Genomic DNA, 22240 nt, shown 5'->3' on the forward strand with positions numbered 1-22240 from the left:
TTACAATTGTGCACTTAATTCATGGTTTGGTCAACATGTAGCAAGCTCCTGTTGTTAGAGTATACAGTGAACTTTCCTTTTCTCATATCTCGTGCTTGGCGTCGATTTCTGTAACCAATTATGTAGGGTTTGTGTAAGCAGTAAAATAACCTAAAGATTCTATAATTACGATAGATTGCAAGTACAGTAATTGCAAAAGACTAGAATGATTGTTTTGTAAAACATTTTTACACAAAAATAGTTTTTATAAACAATGGATGATGATGATTACATATTTTTAGATGCTAAATTTTTCAAACCATCTGACGATTGGTTAGGATTATACTTCTCTTCACAAATTTTGATCATGTTGTTTCGTACCAGAGGTGTTTTTGAAAGTAATTTAGAACTGCTCATACCTTCACACAAACATTATTCAAAGCACATTAGTACTATCCAATAATACGTGCTTTTGTAACAATCATTAATTATAGCAATTTCAATATTGCAAGTTTGAGTTAGCAAACTTTGGATTTTGCTACATAAAAGTTCCGCGGTACTTCAAGTTTCCAGTTTTTTCCGGATTTGCTGTTGATGTTAACTCCTACCGCGTACACAACTTTTCTCTGAAAGTTTGGGCAACGGCAAGTTCCATCTTGAGTTCGCTGTGTTGCAGTAAGGGACGCAAAATGTCCAGCTTTTATCTTGCGTGCTACGGCATTGTTGGCGCGACAGATCTTTTTAATTTTAGCTTTGTATGATATTTCTTCTTGTATTTCTTGCGCTGAAGAAGTTATTTGCAGCAAAACAACTACAAACAGTAGTAGAAACCAATTATCTCAACGTAAGTCAACCCTGCTGCAGTTTTATAGTTACATACCAGCGTGACGTTTCTTGTTCGCATCTCGACGTGATTGAGGAGAATCGCAGCTGCAAGCTAGCGTCCACAAATTTATAATACTAAGTCTATAAATCTGTTATGTGTGATTGGTGTCGACTGCATATACTTTCAAATTATAATTATTCTATTTTTGGAGTAAATTAAGTTTGTTCCTTATAACTTCTTGCAAGATAAACGCAAGTTGTTAGATACATAATAGAATACATTTTATTACAAAATATAACACAAACTAAATATTTTCAAATAAAAAACATTAATTTATATGTGCGATTCTATTATAAAAATACAACTTTAAGTACCTCTTTTGCCTGATATTACCTTTAGGCACATAACAAGTAATTATTTCTCAGAGAATAGCTAGTTAATTAACATAGATTCCAAACAAATTATTTGGTTACTAAAGTTATACAAGTTTTCAAAGTTAAATACTCAGTATAATAGTGTGGAAAATATAGAAATATGGTTCTTACACCAGAAAAAATGAAATTATCTTGTGTGAATGACTAAGTGTAAGTATCTGCCATAAAGATAGCTAGCTCAGTCAAAGGTGAGATCATTTATCGCAGTAGAGAGAAATTGATTTAGATAGATGTCACTCAGAAAATGTTTACACAAATGGATTTTAGTTAAATACAATTCCAAAATATATTTTTTTTGTGAAGGGTTTTCTATCTTTTGTTCTCAAATATAGTTAAAACGGGAGTGGTCACTATTATATTAAATATTTGGCATGTGCTAAAATTAAAAGGGTAATATGATTATAAAATGCTAAGCCAAGTAGAGTGACTATACGTTGATAATAATATTTGGCTTTTGCCCATAAGACTTTCAATGCGTTACCTCATCATGATCACCATTTCAACTTTAAACTTATTGTTTACTTAGCTGATAAGTATATCAGTGTCGAGGATTACTAAAGGAATGTCAAGTATGCATGAAGAGCGACATTTTAATGTCAACTACAGATGCCCATAATGCCGGTTCATGGATAGCATACATACAGCACTATGCCCATGCATAAATGATTTTTGTACCATATTTTACAGTACTTACGTTTACACAATGGTTGATTTCCACCCCACACTCCATTTGGAAAACAGACTCTTGTAATACCTCCGTCTTTCAGTGTATATCCTGCATTGCAAGAGTACGTAGCGACGACGACAGATTGTAGAGTTTCAGTCGTAACGTTGCCATTGTTTGGCGCTCTGGGTGTATCGCATTTGTTACCTGAGGAAGGTATATGTTACAATTGAGTTAATTAGAGTAATTGGACAGAATATGAATCTCTATCTAGTAATTTTATTTGTTACCTTGGCAAAAGGGAGGGTCGTCTGACCATGCTCCATCTTGTCGACATGTTCTTGTTCTGTTTCCAACAATGCGGTATCCCTCATTACATTCGTACACAGCTAGCGATCCAAACAGCCTATTGTTGCTAACAATGCGGCCATTTTTGATGGCTTCTTTAGAAATATCCGGGCACTGTATTTCTAGGAAAGAAAATATTTGTATTTGCGTAAATTTTATGCTTCTTCATATGCATAATTATTAACATCAAAACTTGATATTTCTTATGTCTAATTGCGTTCAAACCTTTTTCGTAAAAGATTTACGTGCTTATATAGATGTTTTTGAACCAGAATAATGCCTTGGAAGAAAAGGAATAAGAACTAAAACTATGCAGAGGAAAGCGGCTAGATAAATTGAGATAGGAATTTCTGGCAATCTTCAACTGTTACTTGAGAATTGTGCAGTACGTTGATGTACTGTCCATTCATTTCCAGACATTGACTGTCTACTTCTAATTACGAGAGCAGAAGAGAAGAGATCTCTTCCCTTCATGAGGCGTATTAAGACTCTAATATGCATGCAAGATCAGTCAGCTGCGATGTGCATTTCACCAGATCTTGGAGTTCTTGTAATGGAATACAGCTAGTGGTCTTGTCTCTGCTGACGAGATAGAAAAACCAAAGCATCCAAGAATGATTTTTCGAGCGTCGCTAGTTTCTATATAGATGGTAATTCATTAATGTCCATCTAATTGGTAACACTTTGTCCTTCTGTAACTGACCCTTATATTCTTTACTTACATCAGATGATGAAAAGTTGAATAGATTTTTGTGCGGTACTTGGGAAGAATGGCAGGTAAAATCGACTGCCCTTTCTGAAAATCTTAATTCCGCAACTAAAGCTCTTTTAAAAATTTCATCAAAATTTGTCGTAATTCAAACCATTCAAGAAACAAAAACTACCATTCTTGTATGGCAGAGGTAAAAACGAGCCCTATTTTAAACAAGAATACGATAAGCTAATATTTTCTAATGAGTCTTACACTCATGTAATAATGTTCTATGTCTGTAGTCGCATTGGGAAAATTTTGGATTCACACAGTCTACTTTCAGTAACATATATAACGTAATTAGTAAATTTCAGAAAATGCTTTTTGTTACTTTCCTTATTGCAATAGAAGTTATGAATAGCAGAACTAGTTTTCTGCTGACGCAAATACAATGTGAACCATCGTATGCAAACAGTGGCAAGATCTTTACGATCGTTGACGCTATATATATATGTTCTGGATTCTTAAGACAAATATTCCATGCAGTCTAAGACGCAAATTGATATACCATAAAATAAAATCCCCGTCAGACCTTCCCTTCATTGGCAGACTTGGCAAGGACAACATCTTAATTTCTAGGCTATGTGTGTAATTCACGTTGTTTGATATTTAGTGCAAGTGAGTGATGCATTGTAAGCACAACATGCGATTTCTGGTTTTCATTCTCACAGCTCTATAGTAATTGAGGTTTTGTTTAGATACTGAAGCGTTTGCCATGTGGTCTGTAGACGTACATTGAAGACAGAGAACAACAAGATTATAGTTAGGATAAAGTATATTAGAGACAATGTTTGCATTCCCCACCAGATTGTAGGTGGGAAAGTGACAGCATGTTGTCGCCTACTGTTGCGGAAGATAATTTCAGATAACGTTTATGACTATTTCCATTTTATTTACATGCCTAATAGCTATTCTGATTCAAGCTCTTCAAGTTATTAGATTGCACAGTTATTGCAAAGTACAACATGAATTGGTGAAATATCAATCTTAGCTTCTTTGCTGTTGCTTTTAGTATAACGTCTGTACTATACTTGCTGAATTTGAAATGTTTAAGTTACTGACCATTTTGCCGCAATCGAAAAATCACGTTTGCAATAAACATTTAACAAACGATGAGTAATGATCATCACGTCCGACGACTTTGCCCGTTTGCGGACTAAAAACTAGAAATATTTGTCCTTATTTGCATCAATAGAATTAGACAGACTATTATAGCTGTTTGCACAAAATAGAAGCTCGGTAATTTAGTAATATATCTACTGGTATAACACGAAAGTAAAGAAGTATTCCTATTTAGGGACGGTAGCCCAGCCAGAATTAAGCTTACAACAAGAAATAAGCAAATAGAATTTGTATATGTTTTAGAGATTTGAACTATGATTGTGTATATGTCCCTTAACACATTATACTTAGTGTCTGTCACTTTTGTAGCTGATAACTATACCAAGGTCAAAGATTATGATAAAGTATTGTGAAGAGCGACAACTTAATGTCAAATACAGGCGCCAATAATGCTCGTCTTAATACGTTAAGCATATGTACCAAAACATACAGTACTATCATAGTGCACGAAATGATTTTTCTGCTTACGTTTACACGACGGTTGATTTCCACTCCACACTCCGTTTGGCAAACAGACTCTAGTAATGCCTCCGACTTCCAATGTATATCCTGCATTGCAAGAATACGTAGCGATGGCGACAGATTGCAAAATTTTAATAGTAACGTTGCCGTTGTTTGGCGATATAAGTGTATCGCATTTGCTGCCTGAGGAAAATATGTTACAAATACAATAAGTTGTTTAATAGGTCATTGCATAAAAATCTTCTTAATTGTATGAGTACCTTGACAAATGGGAGGATTGCCAGACCATGTTCCATTTTGCTGACATGTTCTAGTTCTGTTTCCAACAACGCGGTATCCCGCATTACATTCGTACACAGCTAGCGATCCAAATAGTCTATTGGTGTTAAGAATGCGTCCATTGTTTATGGCTTCTTTAGAAATGTTCGGGCATTGTATTTCTAAAATGAACAAAATTCTTATTACTTATTTTATGTTGACATAAGCAAACTTTTTACAAAGAAATGAAAGTCAATCAATCAAATAATTCTCTTGTCTAATTAGTCTAAGGCGTCTTTACAAAAGAGTTACAAGCTTTTAAGGATGTCATATATCAGTGATTTACGCACGCTTGACTAGTAAGAAAATATTTGTAATTTGTGTTTGTGTGGATATTGCTAGGACTAGAATATATAATGCCACAACATCTTTAGAAAAGATATAACTTAGACATTTGTAGATAATATATAACTACTGAACAATAAACAGCTGCTGCTCATTTCACAATATATGTAAGCCTCTGACATCGCTATACACTTTATTTTGAGAATGGTTTTAAGTACAGCAAGAAATATGTGCTTCTAAATACTGCCAAGTATATCTCTTAAAAGATTTTTTACGGTATCAAAACAATGAAATGAACGCAATATTTGTGCCATATCTTCCTTCAAGTTGCATAATGTTAATACCGATGCAGTGTCTTATTTCTTTATCTAATTGCTTGCTTGAATATTTGTGATATATTTTCTATTTAGGTCAGTCACGACGGCCTTCGACGCGTTTGATTTCATTCCACATGCACTCTCTCTCTATAGTAAAATCTAAGCTAGATTAAGCACAACCATTGTACTAAAATTTTAGTCGCAATTAAATTATCTAACTTTTACACATAGACGTTATTCCTGACTACAAGAGCGAAGTTGTCGTATTTTTATCCCAGTCCCATATTTAGCTAGTGGAAAGTCACGTATGTACCAATATCCAGTTGTCTATCTTTAGAAAAATTTCCTAGAATGCCATACTGCATTGTCGTGAATAAAGTAATGCGCAATTAGAATGAAAGCAGAGGGGTGACGATCGTCTGGGGTGCAAACTCACGAGGCAGCTAATCACCGTATATGTCTACTACCGTTAGAACACAAGAATACTGCATGAAAGTATGAGCTCGTATTTAGAATAGCATATTTTAATATATATACAAATAAATCAGCAACGTCGGAAACAAATTAATGTAAGCAATGCGGTACAACGCATGTTCATTAAGCGTAATAATACAAAACCTAGCCCACGCTAACTACGTTTTATTCTAACAATTAGATGACTAAAACATCTTAACCGTTTCTCACCAGCACTAATCACTCTAGAAACAGATCCTTTCAATATCGATCAATTTGATCACCTCTAATATTTGGTATGTTGTATACGATTTATAAACTAAATATATTTGCTATTTAACCATTACCCCCAGAACCGAAAATGTACGCCAATGGGCGAATAAAAAATTCCTTTTCAAAACCTGTTATTGCAATAGATGTGTGACCGATGCCCTTTCGATGCCCCTTTAAAAATATAAAATTTAAAAAATATATAAAATTATATGCATTATCTTGCCAAGCAGGCAGTCTCCCTTTGCTGCAACGGTAATGTTGTTCTTGCCTTCTTGACAGGCTGACACTTTGAATGAGCATTTATTGAGGTAAGTAACGCCGTTAGATCCACAAACTGAATCACGATCCGACGAGCATTCAGTTTTCTCTAAGCAGCGACATTCTGCAGCATTTGTTTTGCTGTTTAGTTGACACGTTTTAGCGAAATTGCAATTAACCGATGCGCACGCGTCTAGAATCAAAGCAAGAATTCACATTTGTATTCACAAAAATACTTTATTAATTAATTAATTAAGGTAACCTGTTGATTTACTTATGAACTGATATTTTAAATGTTAGCTAAATATTCAATAAATTAGAAATTGGTAGTGTAGGAATGCTTTGTAGGGTGATTGTCAGATCGAACGACAATATGTTGAAACTGTGGCACGATTCATTGTCAATCAAGGATTACCAATTTTGCTGTTATAATGTATTATCATTGGCATTTGGATCTATTTTTGCCAAGTTTTTATGTTGCCATCAATGCTAAATTGGTCAAGATAGTTTGTTGCAACCTGTTGCAATATTCATTGGTTAGGTTTGTTTCAACTGCTTGTTCTATTGGGCCTTTGGCTAAAGCAAAGCTTTATATACTCTTTGTTACTCCAGCTTCCGTTTGGCAAAGTCAGGTGACGAGGACTATGTTAGTGAGATTTTTAGCAGTACCACAATGATGAACATACTCTAGACAACGTACGGAACAAAAATACTGTGCGGTATTAGAATGGCGGCGGCGACATCCTATAAATAGCTTTGTAATAGTTGATATTCCGTAGTAGATCATCTTCTTTGAATTCGTATATCATCTAAAAATCACAGCAGAAAACTGAAGTGTTTGATCATCATATATACTATAAAAGTTCTATTTACAGTATTGCAAACCCTGGCGTATATCTTTTATCTTTACTTGGGAATCTGAAACCAATATATTATTTATGATCCCTTGTTTATGTGAGTTACGTTTAATTCTTTAATTTAACTAAGACAGAAACGCACCACGTTGCCGTTTTCTTGTAAAAACCTATAGTTATGGCGTTAGTTTGTTTCCTTACTTTCATCACGTGATCACCTTTATGGCGACAGGTTACGCTTCACTGCCTCATTTGTTCTGTCGAATTTGCTGTCCAACACATACCATGCATTAGGTATTTTGCAACAAATCTTAGTAACGGTAAGAATAGACTTATCAAGCAATACACTCGCATTGTATGGCACGTCATACAGTAACGGAAATTGGCAGACATTTCGATAAAACGTGCTGCTACTAAACTTTGCCTTCCCATAGCTACGTCACAATGCAGATGCATTTTTGTTAGCATTGCCTGTCCTCAATTTTTACAGTTCCATTTTCCTTTTTTTCTGCTTTATTGCATATTGGTGTAATCGCATAACCCAGCCTAAAAGGGCACAGGGTGTAATGACTTTAACAAGATTAATTTAACAATACTAAACATGAGAAGCAAATCAAATAATCTATTATCAATAAAATATTTTATGAATATAGATTGTGTTGCAAAATTTAACTCATGTAATAAGAACCAAAACAACATGTACCTTCTAATGCCCTTTAAAGGTATTTTCAATATTAAACAAAGTTACCGCTGATCTATATCGCTTGCTAATAGCAATATAAGCAGTAAATCCTTGTAGTTACTCTTTTGTTCCGACAGCGTGCGCTGTTGAAGGTTAGAATCTGTACGTATAGCTATCTTTTTAATGAATGCGCGTTTTTTACTTACGCTGACACACTGGTTGGGTTCCAGTCCATTGTCCTGATGCCTGACATTTTCTCAATACGGACCCTTTTAAAATGTAGCCACTGTTACAGCTATAGTAGACAGTACGACCGTATTCAAATGGCTTGGATTTTTTTTCGGTGTGCATTGTGCCATGTCCTGAAAATGTTAATGGACGGCATTGTTTTTCTAGAACAGATATTACAATAATGACAATATTATTGATATAGAAAATTAGTGTGTACGAATTTACTTACTGATACACGATGGTAGCGGTCCCGACCACGTTTCATCATGCTGACAAAATATGCTATCAGAACCTCGCAGTATAAATCCCGACGGACACTTAAATGTTGTAACGTTTCGGTAGAAATTCCCTCCGTACTTCATAAAAGCATTTGTTGATTCATTTAGTTCAGGACAAGTTATCGCTAGGCAGAAAGACGTTTCCAGATGAGATAAATACGTTAGAAAACAATACCATACGTTTGCAGCTTGGTAGAGGTTTGTTCCAAGAAGCCACATTCTTATTTATTACACATGTTGCAATTTCTTGTTTATCTAGAGAATTTGAAAACTTGTAGCCTTCATTGCATGTGCACGTTCTTCTGTCGTTCATATAACTGCCACTCGATGTGCATCTACCGTTGGGGGTGGTAAAACTCCTTCCACAGTCTCCCTCTAAAATTTAAACTAGTTATAGACTGCATAACAATTATACTCGTTACAATAATCTGACTTCTGCACGTGGGAGCTCTTCCTGACCATCTGAGCGATCTGATACATGTTCTCGTGTTGTCTCCGTCCCGTACGTAGCTTTCAAAACAGACGTACTGAACGCTCGTACCAACATCCAGCTGTCCTTCATTTGCAACTTTTGTCAAAATGTTTACTCTGCCGTGTTGTGGATGGTCAGGTTTAAGGCAATGAGCTATAAAAAATATACAAGTAGAAAAGTATAGAAATAGCTATAACATTAGTTCTAACTAGTAGGATATGTTTATAGAAATCGTTCATACTTGTAGCTCTAACTTCTGCTTATATGATAATAACACTATATGTATAACAGTCACATTGTTAACTGCATATAAAAAGAGATTGATACCTGCTGGCTCCGAGAATTGCGATATCCAAACACTCTGCTGTTTCGTATTAAACCGTGCAGTAATACGATTACATGCATGCATTTGTAACTAACCAGCAAGAAAAACATTTAAAACAGTCTTACGTTTACACTTCAATTTGTCCGTTGTGTTCCATGCTCCATTCAGCTGACATATGACGATGTTGGGACCTTCCAAGTGATAGCCGTTATTGCAGCCGTATTCCACTTTTCCTTTGTACGTGAAGACATTTCCAGAATATTGTCCCAATGTTATATTGAGGGGAGGTCCACAATTTACCTCTAGAATTCGCAAATCATGGCTCAGGAGCACTCATAGTCATATTTGCAACTCGCGTAGCACAAAAAGAGAGTTGTCAGTTCATGGTGTGTGTGTGTGTGTTGTGTTGTGTGTGTGTGTGTGTGTGTGTGTGTGTGTGTGTGTGTGTGTGTGTGTGTGTGTGTGTGTGTGTGTGTGTGTGTGTGTGTGTGTGTGTGTGTGTGTGTGTGTGTGTGTGTGTGTGTGTGTGTGTGTGTGTGTGTGTGTGTGTGTGTGTGTGTGTGTGTGTGTGTGTGTGTGTGTGTGTAAACACAATATCTTTAAACGGTTAAATATAACATTTTCAAAATATGAAAATCTTGCAAAAATCTTGGACGAATTCGAAATTGACACTTTAGGTTGTCAAATTAATTAACAAATAATATCTAATTACTTAATAATCTTGCGCCTCACAACGGTATCTTAATTAAACGTGTTTGCGATAGCTAACAATACTTGCTAAATAGAATTTGTTCTTGCTCAACGGTATACGCTGCCGCTATTTGTTGTATTGTCCGTAGTACGATTGCTATCTCCGTACACACGTGTTTCATTCAGTCCACTCTGCGCTAAATCCTCGTCGATTGAGTCGACGAAGACGTCAGCACGTTTATAAAAGGTCCTTTTCTTATTAAAAGATACATGTCTTCCGAGTCGGGTCATTTTTTGATAGCGGTGTTACGATCGCTATGCACGTGACTCAAACACAACATGGGTGTATGAATGCAGTAGGTTGGAAGGTAAGTTGTGCGATCCCGTCATATAGATGGATTTAGCTAATAAGATTAACTGTAGTAGAAAAAAATACTTCCTAGTAAATACAACATAATTTGAATAATCTTTACCTATTTCGCAAGTCGGAATTGGTTGACTCCAGTTTCCACTGCTTTGACATGTAGCATGATTTGGTGACGTCGGAGCATATCCTTGGTTGCAATTAACCGACAAAAATCCACCTACGGAGTCACTTGTTATGCGATATTGTCCATTTGCAGGGTGACTGAGAGAAACGCAGCGAACGACTGATATAGAAACAGAATCGAAAATTATAATGATTTGCGAAGTCAAACGTGACAGAAATCATGTTGTACTACATCAATAACTTCAACGATAAAATACTATTTACCTGCATATACTTCTACTTCACAGACTTGCAGATAATGTGGTGACGTCAAGGTCAACCAGACATAACTTCCAGTAGCTTTGCAGATAAAAGTTGGTGACTGTCCTTGACTTTTATCATATGCGGAGCCGCATTGTTTTTGGGAATCATGTACATGGTGTGAGCTACTTACCCCAACAAGCAAGTCTTGTTGGTGTGAGTAGCGGCGACTTTCATCTCTCAAATGCAGTCGAATGAACAGAACCTCTTGCTCGTGACCCAAAGAGATACGAAGAAACTGAAGCTGATCTTTTTCACTATTACCAATGTCATTGATAGCACATTTTAGAAATCCGTTACCTCCTGAATTTCCAATAGCGGAATTGCCATCAACAGCATTACTAGCAAAGGACACTTGTTGAAATGAACCGTGTGACAATGATGCGATACCTGGAGCAGTCAAATTCATGTAACCTATAGCAAAATGCATACAAATTGACAAATAGTGCTCGAGCATAGCAAACAGTAAATATCGTACATACCACTATATGCGCGTACTTCGCATACTTGAAGTGGCCATCGACTATTTCGTAAAACGATCCAAATGTACTGTGCAGAATTCATGCAAATAAAGAACGGTGATTGTCCATGACGCACGGCGTTGTACGCTTCGTTACCACACGATGAGGCATGTTGGATGTCAGGGCTGTTACCCACACTAACCGTTAGACCGTTCTGCAAGTGCTGTCTCCTTAATCCATCTCTCAAATGTAGTCTTACATACGAGATGTATTCTGCTCTTTCCATTCTTACTAACAAATGCTTCACCGGATTACTTAGTGATTTTTGCTTCATGGACGTAGATGCACATTTCAGAAATTCCTCTTGCGATCCACCGGCACGTCCTTTTCTGTTGTCTCCATCAATGGCCACAGATGCACTAGACTGTCTAGAAGAATTTGTAGCAGATGTGAAGGTATCGGGGCTCAATTCGGCTTTTGCTGATAGTAAAGATATTTCATTTCCTGTAATTAAATGTTGATGTCAATTAAACGAATTAGTGATTGTACGGTAATTGTGTAATGTAACGATTATGAATACATACCTTGAGAAAGTTGTAGTTGAAACAAGAAAACTGTCACAGCAAATAGCAGCGGTACGTTGGTCATTGCTCTTTTCAACGATATGAGAAACAACTAGTTAAACGACAACATTAATTAAGCATTTAGTTAACTAGAATGGCAACTGAAGTTATGGTAGTAGATACAGATAAACAACATCGTTTGAAAGCACTAAGTTCCACTTGTTTGCCAGCCACTCTATCTACACAGCAAAATAGACACACACCCTTGCGCGCGAACATCACACACAGGCACCCATACACATGCACACTCATGCCCAATCACAGGCATGCCTATGCGCACAAACGCACGATCTCGTGCACACACACGCCCACGCGCGCGCACACGCACAAGCACACGCATTTGCACATCGTTTCCTCCCAGAAGTACTCACTTTCGCACCCATACCCTACACACTATTCTAATCAAAATAGAATAGCTCATTCCCCAAATATGCAACAACTTATTACCCGAAATGCGAAAGCAAATACGGCCATGCAGTCGACCCACGATGCGCGCTGGAGTTATATTGTTATCTCTGCATGGTATCATTTTTAGCATCGCGCTGTGTAACGACACCTGTCAGTCTACTTTCTGTTCACTCTCACCTGAGACTTAAAAAAATGGCAATGACTGTCGGATTTTTTTGCAATGGCACTGGGCCTACATAGAAGGGAAGCTAAGGATTCTGCATATCAAGGTCTTTAGTATATACATGTCTCTCTTCAGAGCATTGACTCTGGGAGCTCATAGTAAGTCACTCCACATAGAAGCCAGCCAAAAACAACCAAATACCTATAAGAAAGACATTCTATGTACAGTTATCGCACAGCCACTAGACAGATAGATTTTTTGCGCACCTGGAAACCCCTTACGCCACTGCGAAATCCTAGAAAATGTGCATGTCTGCAAATTTGACAACGTACTTTAGAAAACACTAGAGTGATAAAGCTATGGCTGCTGCAACATCCGTCATTGCAACACTTAGATGTTGGCGGCATCCATGCACTCTCGTGACAATCACATGCTATTATACTGAGACCTTGATATGCAGAATCTTTAGCCTCGCGTATAGGCCCAGTTTACAAGACTGGCTGTAAAAATACAGAAGTCATTGCGATTTTTAAGTCTAAAGTGAGAGTGAAAAGAGAGTGCAATGCCAAAAATAATACCAGCGATAACAATCTAACCCTAACGCGTCGTTGGTCGGTTGGTCGTTGGTGTTTGTGCGCCGGCAGCGTTACTGCATCCTATAGTCTTTCAAGCTTCGGGTGTAACAAAACAGTTTGCTATATCGCCTTGCTTACTAGAGATTTTGGCAATTCCTTCTAGCGCAATGTTTGCTAATTTGTGTATCACGCCATCAGCAGGTGGTATGACGTCTTGGGCGTCATAGAGTGGCATCACGCGACCAACGGAAGTCTTAATTAATATAAGATTCAAACTGCTACGGCTTGTGTCGCAATGGCAAGATCTAAAATGTACGTTATTTCTATTTAAATGATGTCACTTCTGAGCACATCGAAAAGGTATGTTAGAAGGCTAGTCGAAGTATAGGCGCTGCCTCCATATTTTACGTATAGAAACAGCAGTTCTTTGTTCAGAAAAGGAAGTAGACTAGTGACTAGTCACATCATTGGCAGACAACATTTGAACACACACACACACACACACACACACACACACACACACACACACACACACACACACACACACACACACACATACACACACACACACACACACACACACACACACACACACACACACAAATTTACCCGAGACCTGCAGCTGTATCTTCTTAACAGAGCGACAAGCAGCGTTGTGCATCTCTGTGTATTCAGAGAAGAATCACTCCTGCGCGTTGATAACGTGGGTCGTTACTTCCGTTTCTGGTAAGGTGACTCTGTATAGCGGCTGTAGATCTGTAACAATAGCTGGCAGAGACACATGCACTACAGATAAAATTGCTATAACGCGTGAAAAGTAGTAACAGATTTATAGACGTTAGTACTAAGATAGGTAGCTTTCCAAAAAACGGTCAAACTACTGGGAAATAAATTAAGCTTGCGGTCATCTGTTTCTTTGTCAGTGGTTTTCATTGTATTCTGGTTACGCGCATGACATCACTCTTGCGTTTCCGCGTTTTTGACTAATTACGTGTAAATACATTTAGTGTCATACCGCTACATCCTGCTACGTCAGTTAGCACCAGCCAGTGGTACTAATCTGATGAATATTACATCAGTGCATTGTACTACAACAAGCTTGGACGTAAATGACCTACTAGAAGGCATCGTTGGCGTCGCGGTTCTTGCTTAAAAATCTAGATGTCTGCAGATTGTTTTAAGTAGCAGGCGCTAGAATTGTCGCTTGTTACTCACAAGGCGTCTGCTTTGTATAAATGCATTTCTTCAAGAGACAGAAAGATGCAATGGTGTCTATGCGTATTCAACGCGCCGTTCAACCCACATCGCTGGAAGAGTTGCGTGGGTAGTCACGTCCAACCACCAACGCTCTTCGAAGCCACCTTCAAACCACCTTCGCATGTGGTTTGAGCGTTGTATGCGGCTTGACAGACAATGCTCACTCTAAGTGTAAAAACGTCAATACGGGTCAATAGTGCACATTCGATGCGCATTAATTAATTATATGCGCTTTGAAGTCTAGTGTAAATAGTCTGTAGCTAACCGCTCTACCGACTTTTGGCCAACAAAAAGCAAACGAGAAATAGTCGTCGCAGCAATGGGACTGTAGCTACCCGCTCTACCGACTTTTGGCCAACAAAAAGCTAACGAGAAATAGTCGTCGCAGCAATGGGACTGTGAAGATCGAAGTGTAACCGCAATCCCTCAAACCGACAGCCGCGCAAAGAGACCCGACAACCCACAGTCGACTCATTACCCGGGAAAATATTGTATGCAAATTGAGTATACTGTCCAACAATAGATCATTATTGTGTGCAGTGTGTGCAAATTCCCAAACCTTCGGATTTCGGGTCATACGAACATGGAACTGATACCTCTCATTTGCACGTGAGGAAGTGGAGACAATGTTGTTGTTGCGCGCGAGAATATAATTAATTAAGAGTTTTCGTTACGCGAAATAAGATAGTTCGACTCGTAAAGAGGTACAAAAAAACTTGTCAAACTTCACGCCGATGACAGTTAGCTCCAGTCTAAATAGTATTGCACTGTCGGGGGAGCACATGCTCTTGGTGCCCCATCCTGTTTCCGTCCTTTCCGGTGATCCGCAAATCCTCTTCTTGATTGTACTCTTTCTGGAGAAAAGCACTGTCGATGTCTCCTCATTCTTTATCACACGTTACAAAAACAAGGACGAACGTTATCTTAGCAGATATAACACTAAATTATTTGTTAGCCATTAATGATTAAAAATATATAGAACAAAACTTCCGAAAATGAGCACCGTCAGGTTGTCGCCAGATAGTCCGGGAAACAGAGAAGGTGAATCGTAACTTAACTTTGGTATCGTCATCTATTGTTAACGGTAGCATCTACAGAACAGCCGGCTAAGTAAAGGATCATAAAATCAGGTACGACCTCTAATTATATGACTAGACAAACCTTTCAAGGTACGGTCAAAGGGTAGATCAAAAGTCGTACTTTAATTCTATCTCAGCTAAGCTATTTTATCCAAAACGATTTTGAGTAAAAACACAATAGATAACTATGAAGTATAGCTATAGGGATAGATTGATGCTGTACTGTATACACTGATTGCAATCCCAGATGTAGTGCCATCCCCACTATAGCTGACGTCTGTAAACTGCCGTTGACGCTGGAAAATGCAATTTCCAAAATAGGACTAGTTGGATTTACGACTCTTCTTCTCACAGTGTCAAAGTTTTAAGTGTAAAGGATGTTTTGGTAATGAAAATTACTGCCAAACAATATCAGTGCTGGAATTAATAAATGTAAGTCACCTATTAGTCAAACCATGTCTGATTATAGTTAACCCTAGCTATAACTACAGTGTAAAGACTGTGAATTAATGTCTGTCGAGGGTAATTAGAAAAGAAGCAAACAACAACAATGACGCAGTTAATAATATATTTAAATTACTCTTGGTTTTGCCGCATGCTCAAATTTACAGAATTTCTAATAATTGTCGTGGTTTGTATAAAATCGTCAAAATCGAATAATGGCCTAAAAGTCGCTTATGAAGTCAAAGTATCCGACATTTGTATAAAGCAAAATGGTGCACCCAAATGGCTAAAATCTGGAAGCTCCCTTGCTCTGTCTATAAAGAAAAAATTTGGACACAGATATTAACGGTCTTTGTCCAAAGTCAGTTAACGAGAGAAATTACAAAAATGGTGTCAGTGTGAATTCCACTTCAAAGACGATTCAACTGCCTATAAAAATTTACCTAATTATCAATTAAAAAATACGCTACTTAATTGTTAGACATCTAAAGGGGATTTATGAAAAACTCATTAAATTCATGAATTTTTGTGACTGTGACTGGTGGTTTAATGATAGAAACTAACATCAAGCACTTAAAAATTAAAGAAGAAATTTGGATGTTTGCAACAAAAATAAATTTTCTGAATTGCATATTAGACCCATAGCATAATGCCATATATAATCAGAACTGTAGTATCAAACTCTGGGATTTCACAAACTCAAGGAATGCCTTACAGAGTCGACACACGAATCTTACAATTTATGAATGCAGGACTGAATACTTTACTCATGTATATCTAGATCATGTGATCAAATTTGAATAGGATATGGACCATGTCAGACTGGTGTGTAGTCTACATATTTCAGAAGCTGCTCGTTCTTAATCTAGCGTATTTGAGTGTCATTCTGACTGCTAATAAATAAAATACACGTGTCACGTCTCTAGATATGGAGTTTGGGAGGGGCTGCGATACTATAAATAAGATTGAGGGGAGGAGCTAATAATATCTATTGGAAAGCAGTCGTCCGGAGAGTGCAGTCCGCCGGTCAGCAAAAAGAAGGAAGAGTGCGAGAGAGGAGAAGAGGGAGAGGGAGAAGAAGTTCCGTAACGGAGGGTCGGTGTGACTGAGAGTAACGGAGAGAATTACTAGTACTGTTAGCTACAACCCTTACGGTGCGAACGGCCCGTACGTACCATCACGTGTTGAACGTAGTAATTTTGACTATGTAACTTACATACCAGAATGCAATTGTTCTACTTCAGTGGTAGAAGGACTTAAAATAGAGTCATCTAACAATTATCGGACACTCTCCAATATCGAAGACTGGCGTACGGAAACCAGACGAAGATTTCTTGTATCTAGGGCATGAATGTAGAGAGTAGTCACACGGTAACATGACTTGCTAGATTCAGCTTGATCACTTCGCGTATAGAGTTAGTGCGTGCGGGGGCGGGGAGTAGGCGTTCCCTGTAGTACCCGTATTTGCCACCATTTTAGGGGGCAAGCCACTGTCCTCCGCAGGTATCTCTCTTTACGACGCCGGCTTGTACAACATTTCAAGGACATTCGACTGTGTGTTAGATAGTACGGCGACAGTATACTAATTCGAAAGATTTAAACCAAATTTTATCGGTGAATTCGCGAGTTTGCCGTGATTTCTTAATCTGATGGTCGAGTGCGATAAAGCTAACTCTTAGAATGGAGACTAGGAAACAGAAGTCTAAATGTCTCTCCGTTGAATCGCAGAAGCGATACGAGGAGAAAGTTGCACCTGCAAGCCTGAAAACAGGTAGAACGGAGGCTCAACTGTGGACGGAGGAGCCAGAAGTCATTCCCGACATGAATTGGAGTGACATAATGTTGTATAAGATTGTATGCTGTTAGGTGTACAAGACCTTCTCTTGAGACAAACAAATCTCTCTCTACTGGAAGTGCTCGTAGCAATCTAACCCATCCTTGCAGATGGTACAGTCCCCAGTCAGGGTTAGTTGAGTCACACACAAAGGATGGCTTTCCTAGAATTGTTCAGAGTAGCATAGATTACTCTCTTATTATAGAAAATACTAGAAATGACAGCTCTACCAGACAGAAAGTGCTCAGAGCAAACACGCGATTGCTGCGACGGCTTCCAGTCCTTTCTGTCTAGCCTGGAGATCCACGCTGCCCGTCGTCTATTGCTCAAATAACGCGTTTCTGGTCCCTGACTGGTTAGTATAGCCCGTATAGACTAAAAACGTAGGTTGCGCCCTGAATTCTACGATTGTGGCAGCCGAAAACACAGCAACTCTAGCCATGCTAATACGCGTGCCACTAAGTTGGCGACTTCCGGGATATCATGTGATTGTGACGTCAAACGCACTATCTCTATTGCTGTTCATGGTGACAAAATAGAACTTCCGCTGTTTTTTCGTATATCGGACACGCCTATCAAATATTGGACAGCCGCCGGTTTATGCTTTTGATGGTGTTCACTGTCTGCACCTTGAAATAATAAGTACATGTTTCTTCTACTCGCAGTGATAACAACAGATCGGCAGCTTTGCACGTTGCTCTTCAGGAAGCTGTCTTAAGAAGAGGGGCAGATCTTAATTAATTGATTAATTAATTGTTCCCTACAGTGGCGGATCTAGGGTAGGGGTTGTGGGGGCTGTAATCTCCCTTATGTTGGCCTCGGAACTAAAGCACAAGGTCTTAATTGAAGCCGCATTGTGCTCATTTCCAGTATTTAATTAAAAATAACTAACCAGATTCTTGACGAAGTGAGACATCTGGCAGCGGAACTCCAGACTCGTGACCAGGATATCTTTGTTGCGTAGGAAATGGTTCACTCAGTACATAACTGAAAGAATGAAGGCAACAAGGCAGGATATATATACAATCTCTTTGACATCTGGTATCAAGACATTCTGCGACTCGCACACAGGATTGGATCCGTTGAATCAGTTCTAAGAAAAAGGAACCTACAGCGAAACAGGAGCAATACACCTACTAGTAGTAGGAGTTTGATTGAGCACTACAAACGATCCGTTGCGATACCCCTCCTAGACTTCCTGCTTCTTCAGATGCGCGAACGATCTAATTGTGAGCAAGATCCTGTCCGATCATTGTTGTGTCTAGTGCTTATACGCTTCTGGTTCGTTCCGACGTTGACCCAATGGAAAGACGATCTTCCATTCCCTAAGCCTCTAGAAGGTGAGGTGAGAAGGTGACAGTCAGTATGGCAAAGCAAATACCAGGAAATGCAAGAAGCAAGAAAAAGAGAGCAAGAGTGCAGGAAGGCAATACCCAACAATTAATTAACCTTCTCCTGGCTTTGGCATGGGAGCCTGTGACTCTCGGTTGTACCTGAATGTTCATTGTCTGCTATTGATAGCATGTACACTGCCTATCACAAGTGCAGAAGCAGAGAAGTCATTTTTCTACTGAGGAGACTGAAGACTTAAGCAAAGTCTTCCATGGGAGAGAAGCGTCTTGCACACCTATCAGTTATCGCTATGCATTACAAACACCGGGTACCAGCAGACGAAGTTTGTACAAAATCATCTACGAGGATTGTTGATACAGTCTTTGTTTGAAAGAGACATAGTTGCACCGTAGTTTACTTAACATTTATTTAGCAGTAGTCTATGCATGATGCAGTTAGATTCTGTTAGACAGTTTTGCTGATTTAGGGAGTTTATAACATGACACATTGCTAGAGACATGTTGCCATAGTTATTTACTTTAGCTAAGCTGTAAAAAGCATGGGCCATTTGCACCTCTAACAATACAAATGCGTTGACTGAAGTAGGCGTGGTCTATCAAAATTTGCAAACCCTTTCTTTCAAAAATCCTGGATCCGCGCCTGCTCTAGTATCGGAAACCCGAGTTTGAGCGCAAATAGGCGAGAACCGCGATGGATTGTGTTAATTGATACTGACTGCAGACGCTTTTTAAATGCACGACGAGCATGAAGAGCCTTTGACTCGTCTCTGTATCGAAAGATGGTCGTCACAATAACAATACATGAATGAACCTAGAGGTGCTAAATTAAAAAAAATTATAGCCCTCCCATATCTAGCACGTTCTGAACACCGCCACAATTTGCGAAAAAATGAATCTAGAAACGGCGGCAGCTGATGGCCTTGATCATGAGCAGAGCAGAGCCTGTATATCTGGAGCAGAATAGAGCCCTATCTAGAGGGCTCTACAGCAGAACAGAGTCGTATATAAAAAGAGTTGCGGCAACCTGTATTTTGGACGCCATTTTGACTCCAACTGCGCAACTACAATCATCTGGAAAAATCGTATGAAACAAGTGACGTTTCCATACTAGTCTAAGCTGTTACCCTAGTCAAGCAAAAACTTGTAGCGTAAAATCGAGGTAGACTAAACGTCAGTACGTATCGCTTCTCGTTGGTCCTGGTTTCAGAAAGTAGTCGCTGAGAGATATAAAGCTTACAACAAACCGCATTACACACTAGATTTGTTCCTCGCACTCTATGCACTGTAACAGAAAACCTTCGAAGGAGAACTAGGCGATTGGAACGTCACTTTCCAAGGACTCTTCCAAAACCTCTCGCGTTAGCCTTGGAATTCGGTTCATGTCACCCTAACTGTGCAACATGTATCTTAGACTTATCTGTGAGCAAATTGAGACGTACAATCTTTCGAAAACGATCAATCAGTTAAAGAAACAATCAAGCGAGACTACGCAAACTTCAAAAGGCAGTATAAATTCTAAGCAGTATGATTACTCTTTCTCTCTCTCTCTCTCTCTCTCTCTCTCTCTCTCTCTCTCTTTCTCTCTCTCTTTCTCTCTCTCTCCCTCTCTCTCTCTCTCTCTCTCTCTCTCTCTCTTTCTCACAAATAATTGGTATCAATCTTACTTACAAACACTTCTAATTCACATACTTGAACTGGGATCTTCCGCACTGTTATTTTCTTAGTATTTTCAAGACTTAGGCAAACGAAACGAGAAAGAATTCCATTTCTACATTCGAAAGTGGGATATTGTTCTTCAGTATCTTGATTATATGTTCCTCCGCATTGATGTTTTTGACCATTTCTGTCTTCAACTATTACCTTCCTTACGTTTTGTTGGCATTGTCGATGCAACCCGTTTCGAAGATATAGCTTAATTGACATTATTATGTATTCACTTGAAAGATTTACTCGAAGTTTACTAAAGGATGAAAAAATGACTATTGCACTTTTCATAAAATTTGCTGGCAATGATCCACTTTTTGGCGGTATGATACTATCGATTGCGCTTTCGGCGACTGAACTTAGTCCTAACCCACGAAACACGTCTGGAAAAGCTCAACGTGTTTAGTGTTAGTCTTCAAGTCCAGCTTTGATACTAACAAAGCAAAAACAAGTTAGTCAATATATTAGTGATCACGAATTGTGTATTTCTAATCTTACTTTTCTTACAATCAACACTAGACCAGTAATCAATTTTGAAATGGACCGTGTGACAATGATGCGATGCCGGGAGCTGTCAAGTTCATGTAACCTGAATACATGCAAATTGCTTACTATACTGCTCGAGCATAGCAAATAGTAAATATCGTACATACCACTATATGCTCGTACTTCGCATACTTGAAGTGGCCATCCACTATTTCGTAAAACGATCCAAATGTACTGTGCAGAATTCATGCAAATAAAGAAAGGTGATTGTCCATGGCGCGTTGCGTTGTACGCTTCGTTACCACACCGCGAGGCACGTTGGATGTCAGAGTTGTTACTCACACTAACCGTTAGACCGTTCTGGAGTTGGTGTCTCCTTAATCCATCTCTCAAATGTAATGTTACGTACGACATGTATTCTGCTTTTTCCATTCTTATTAACAAATACTTCAACGGATTATTTCGTGAACGTGACGTTAAAGACGTAGTTGCGCATTTCAGAAGTTCATTTAGAGATCCACCGGCACGTCCTTTTCTGTTGTCTCCATCAATGACCACATATGCACTAGCCTGTCTAGGAGGATTAGTAGAATATGATGTGAAGGTATCGGGACTCAATTCGGCTGATGCTGATAGTAAAGATATTTCATTCCCTGTAAGCAAATGTTGATATTAATCTAGTGTGCATGAACTGATTATATAATTATCATAATCAAGTACCTTGAGCAGTTTGTAAAAGAAACAATAGAAATATGGAAAGCAGCAAAAACATGTCGTTTGTTCTCTTGCTAGCGTTGTATTGAACAGACATTTAGCAAGCTATTGATAACTTTTAAATTAAAAACTATCTTTAGCTTATTAGATACAAGCTCCAATGCCCGGCTTCGCCCGGGCGACAAACACATGCCAGGTGCTTCTCCTTCCCACTTCACAGCGCCTCAGTTGACACACACGTTTGTCATAGAGCCAATACAACACGGAAGTGGAGGAGAGACAGGTCGCCTATAGAGGTAGAGATTATAGCATAAATTACCTAAAAATT

At 38.6% G+C, this 22240-nt stretch overlaps 1 protein-coding gene across 3 annotated transcripts; it reads right to left on the reverse strand.

The window, feature by feature from the left end:
- Positions 1 to 331: 331 nt before the first annotated feature.
- On the reverse strand, positions 332 to 13740 carry LOC134176182 (CUB and sushi domain-containing protein 3-like). 3 transcript variants are annotated; one of them, XM_062642867.1, is made up of 16 exons: positions 13659 to 13740; positions 11858 to 11948; positions 11295 to 11777; positions 10777 to 11226; positions 10496 to 10672; positions 9458 to 9634; positions 8969 to 9160; positions 8716 to 8910; positions 8487 to 8660; positions 8233 to 8418; positions 4847 to 5026; positions 4593 to 4769; positions 2194 to 2373; positions 1934 to 2110; positions 860 to 916; positions 332 to 790 (listed from the first exon to the last, which is right to left on the reverse strand). In XM_062642867.1, exons 1-16 carry the CDS (start codon positions 13701 to 13703, stop codon positions 498 to 500), a joined length of 3234 nt encoding a protein of 1077 aa, XP_062498851.1. In that variant the 5' UTR covers positions 13704 to 13740; the 3' UTR covers positions 332 to 497. The 3 variants fall into 3 exon arrangements, with proteins under 3 accessions (XP_062498851.1, XP_062498852.1, XP_062498853.1); XM_062642868.1 differs by lacking the exon at positions 9458 to 9634; XM_062642869.1 differs by lacking the exons at positions 1934 to 2110; positions 2194 to 2373.
- Between the last annotated feature and the right edge of the window lie 8500 nt (positions 13741 to 22240).

This window comes from Corticium candelabrum, chromosome 2 (assembly GCF_963422355.1).
Source record: "Corticium candelabrum chromosome 2, ooCorCand1.1, whole genome shotgun sequence".
Taxonomy (NCBI): Eukaryota; Metazoa; Porifera; class Homoscleromorpha; order Homosclerophorida; family Plakinidae; genus Corticium; species Corticium candelabrum.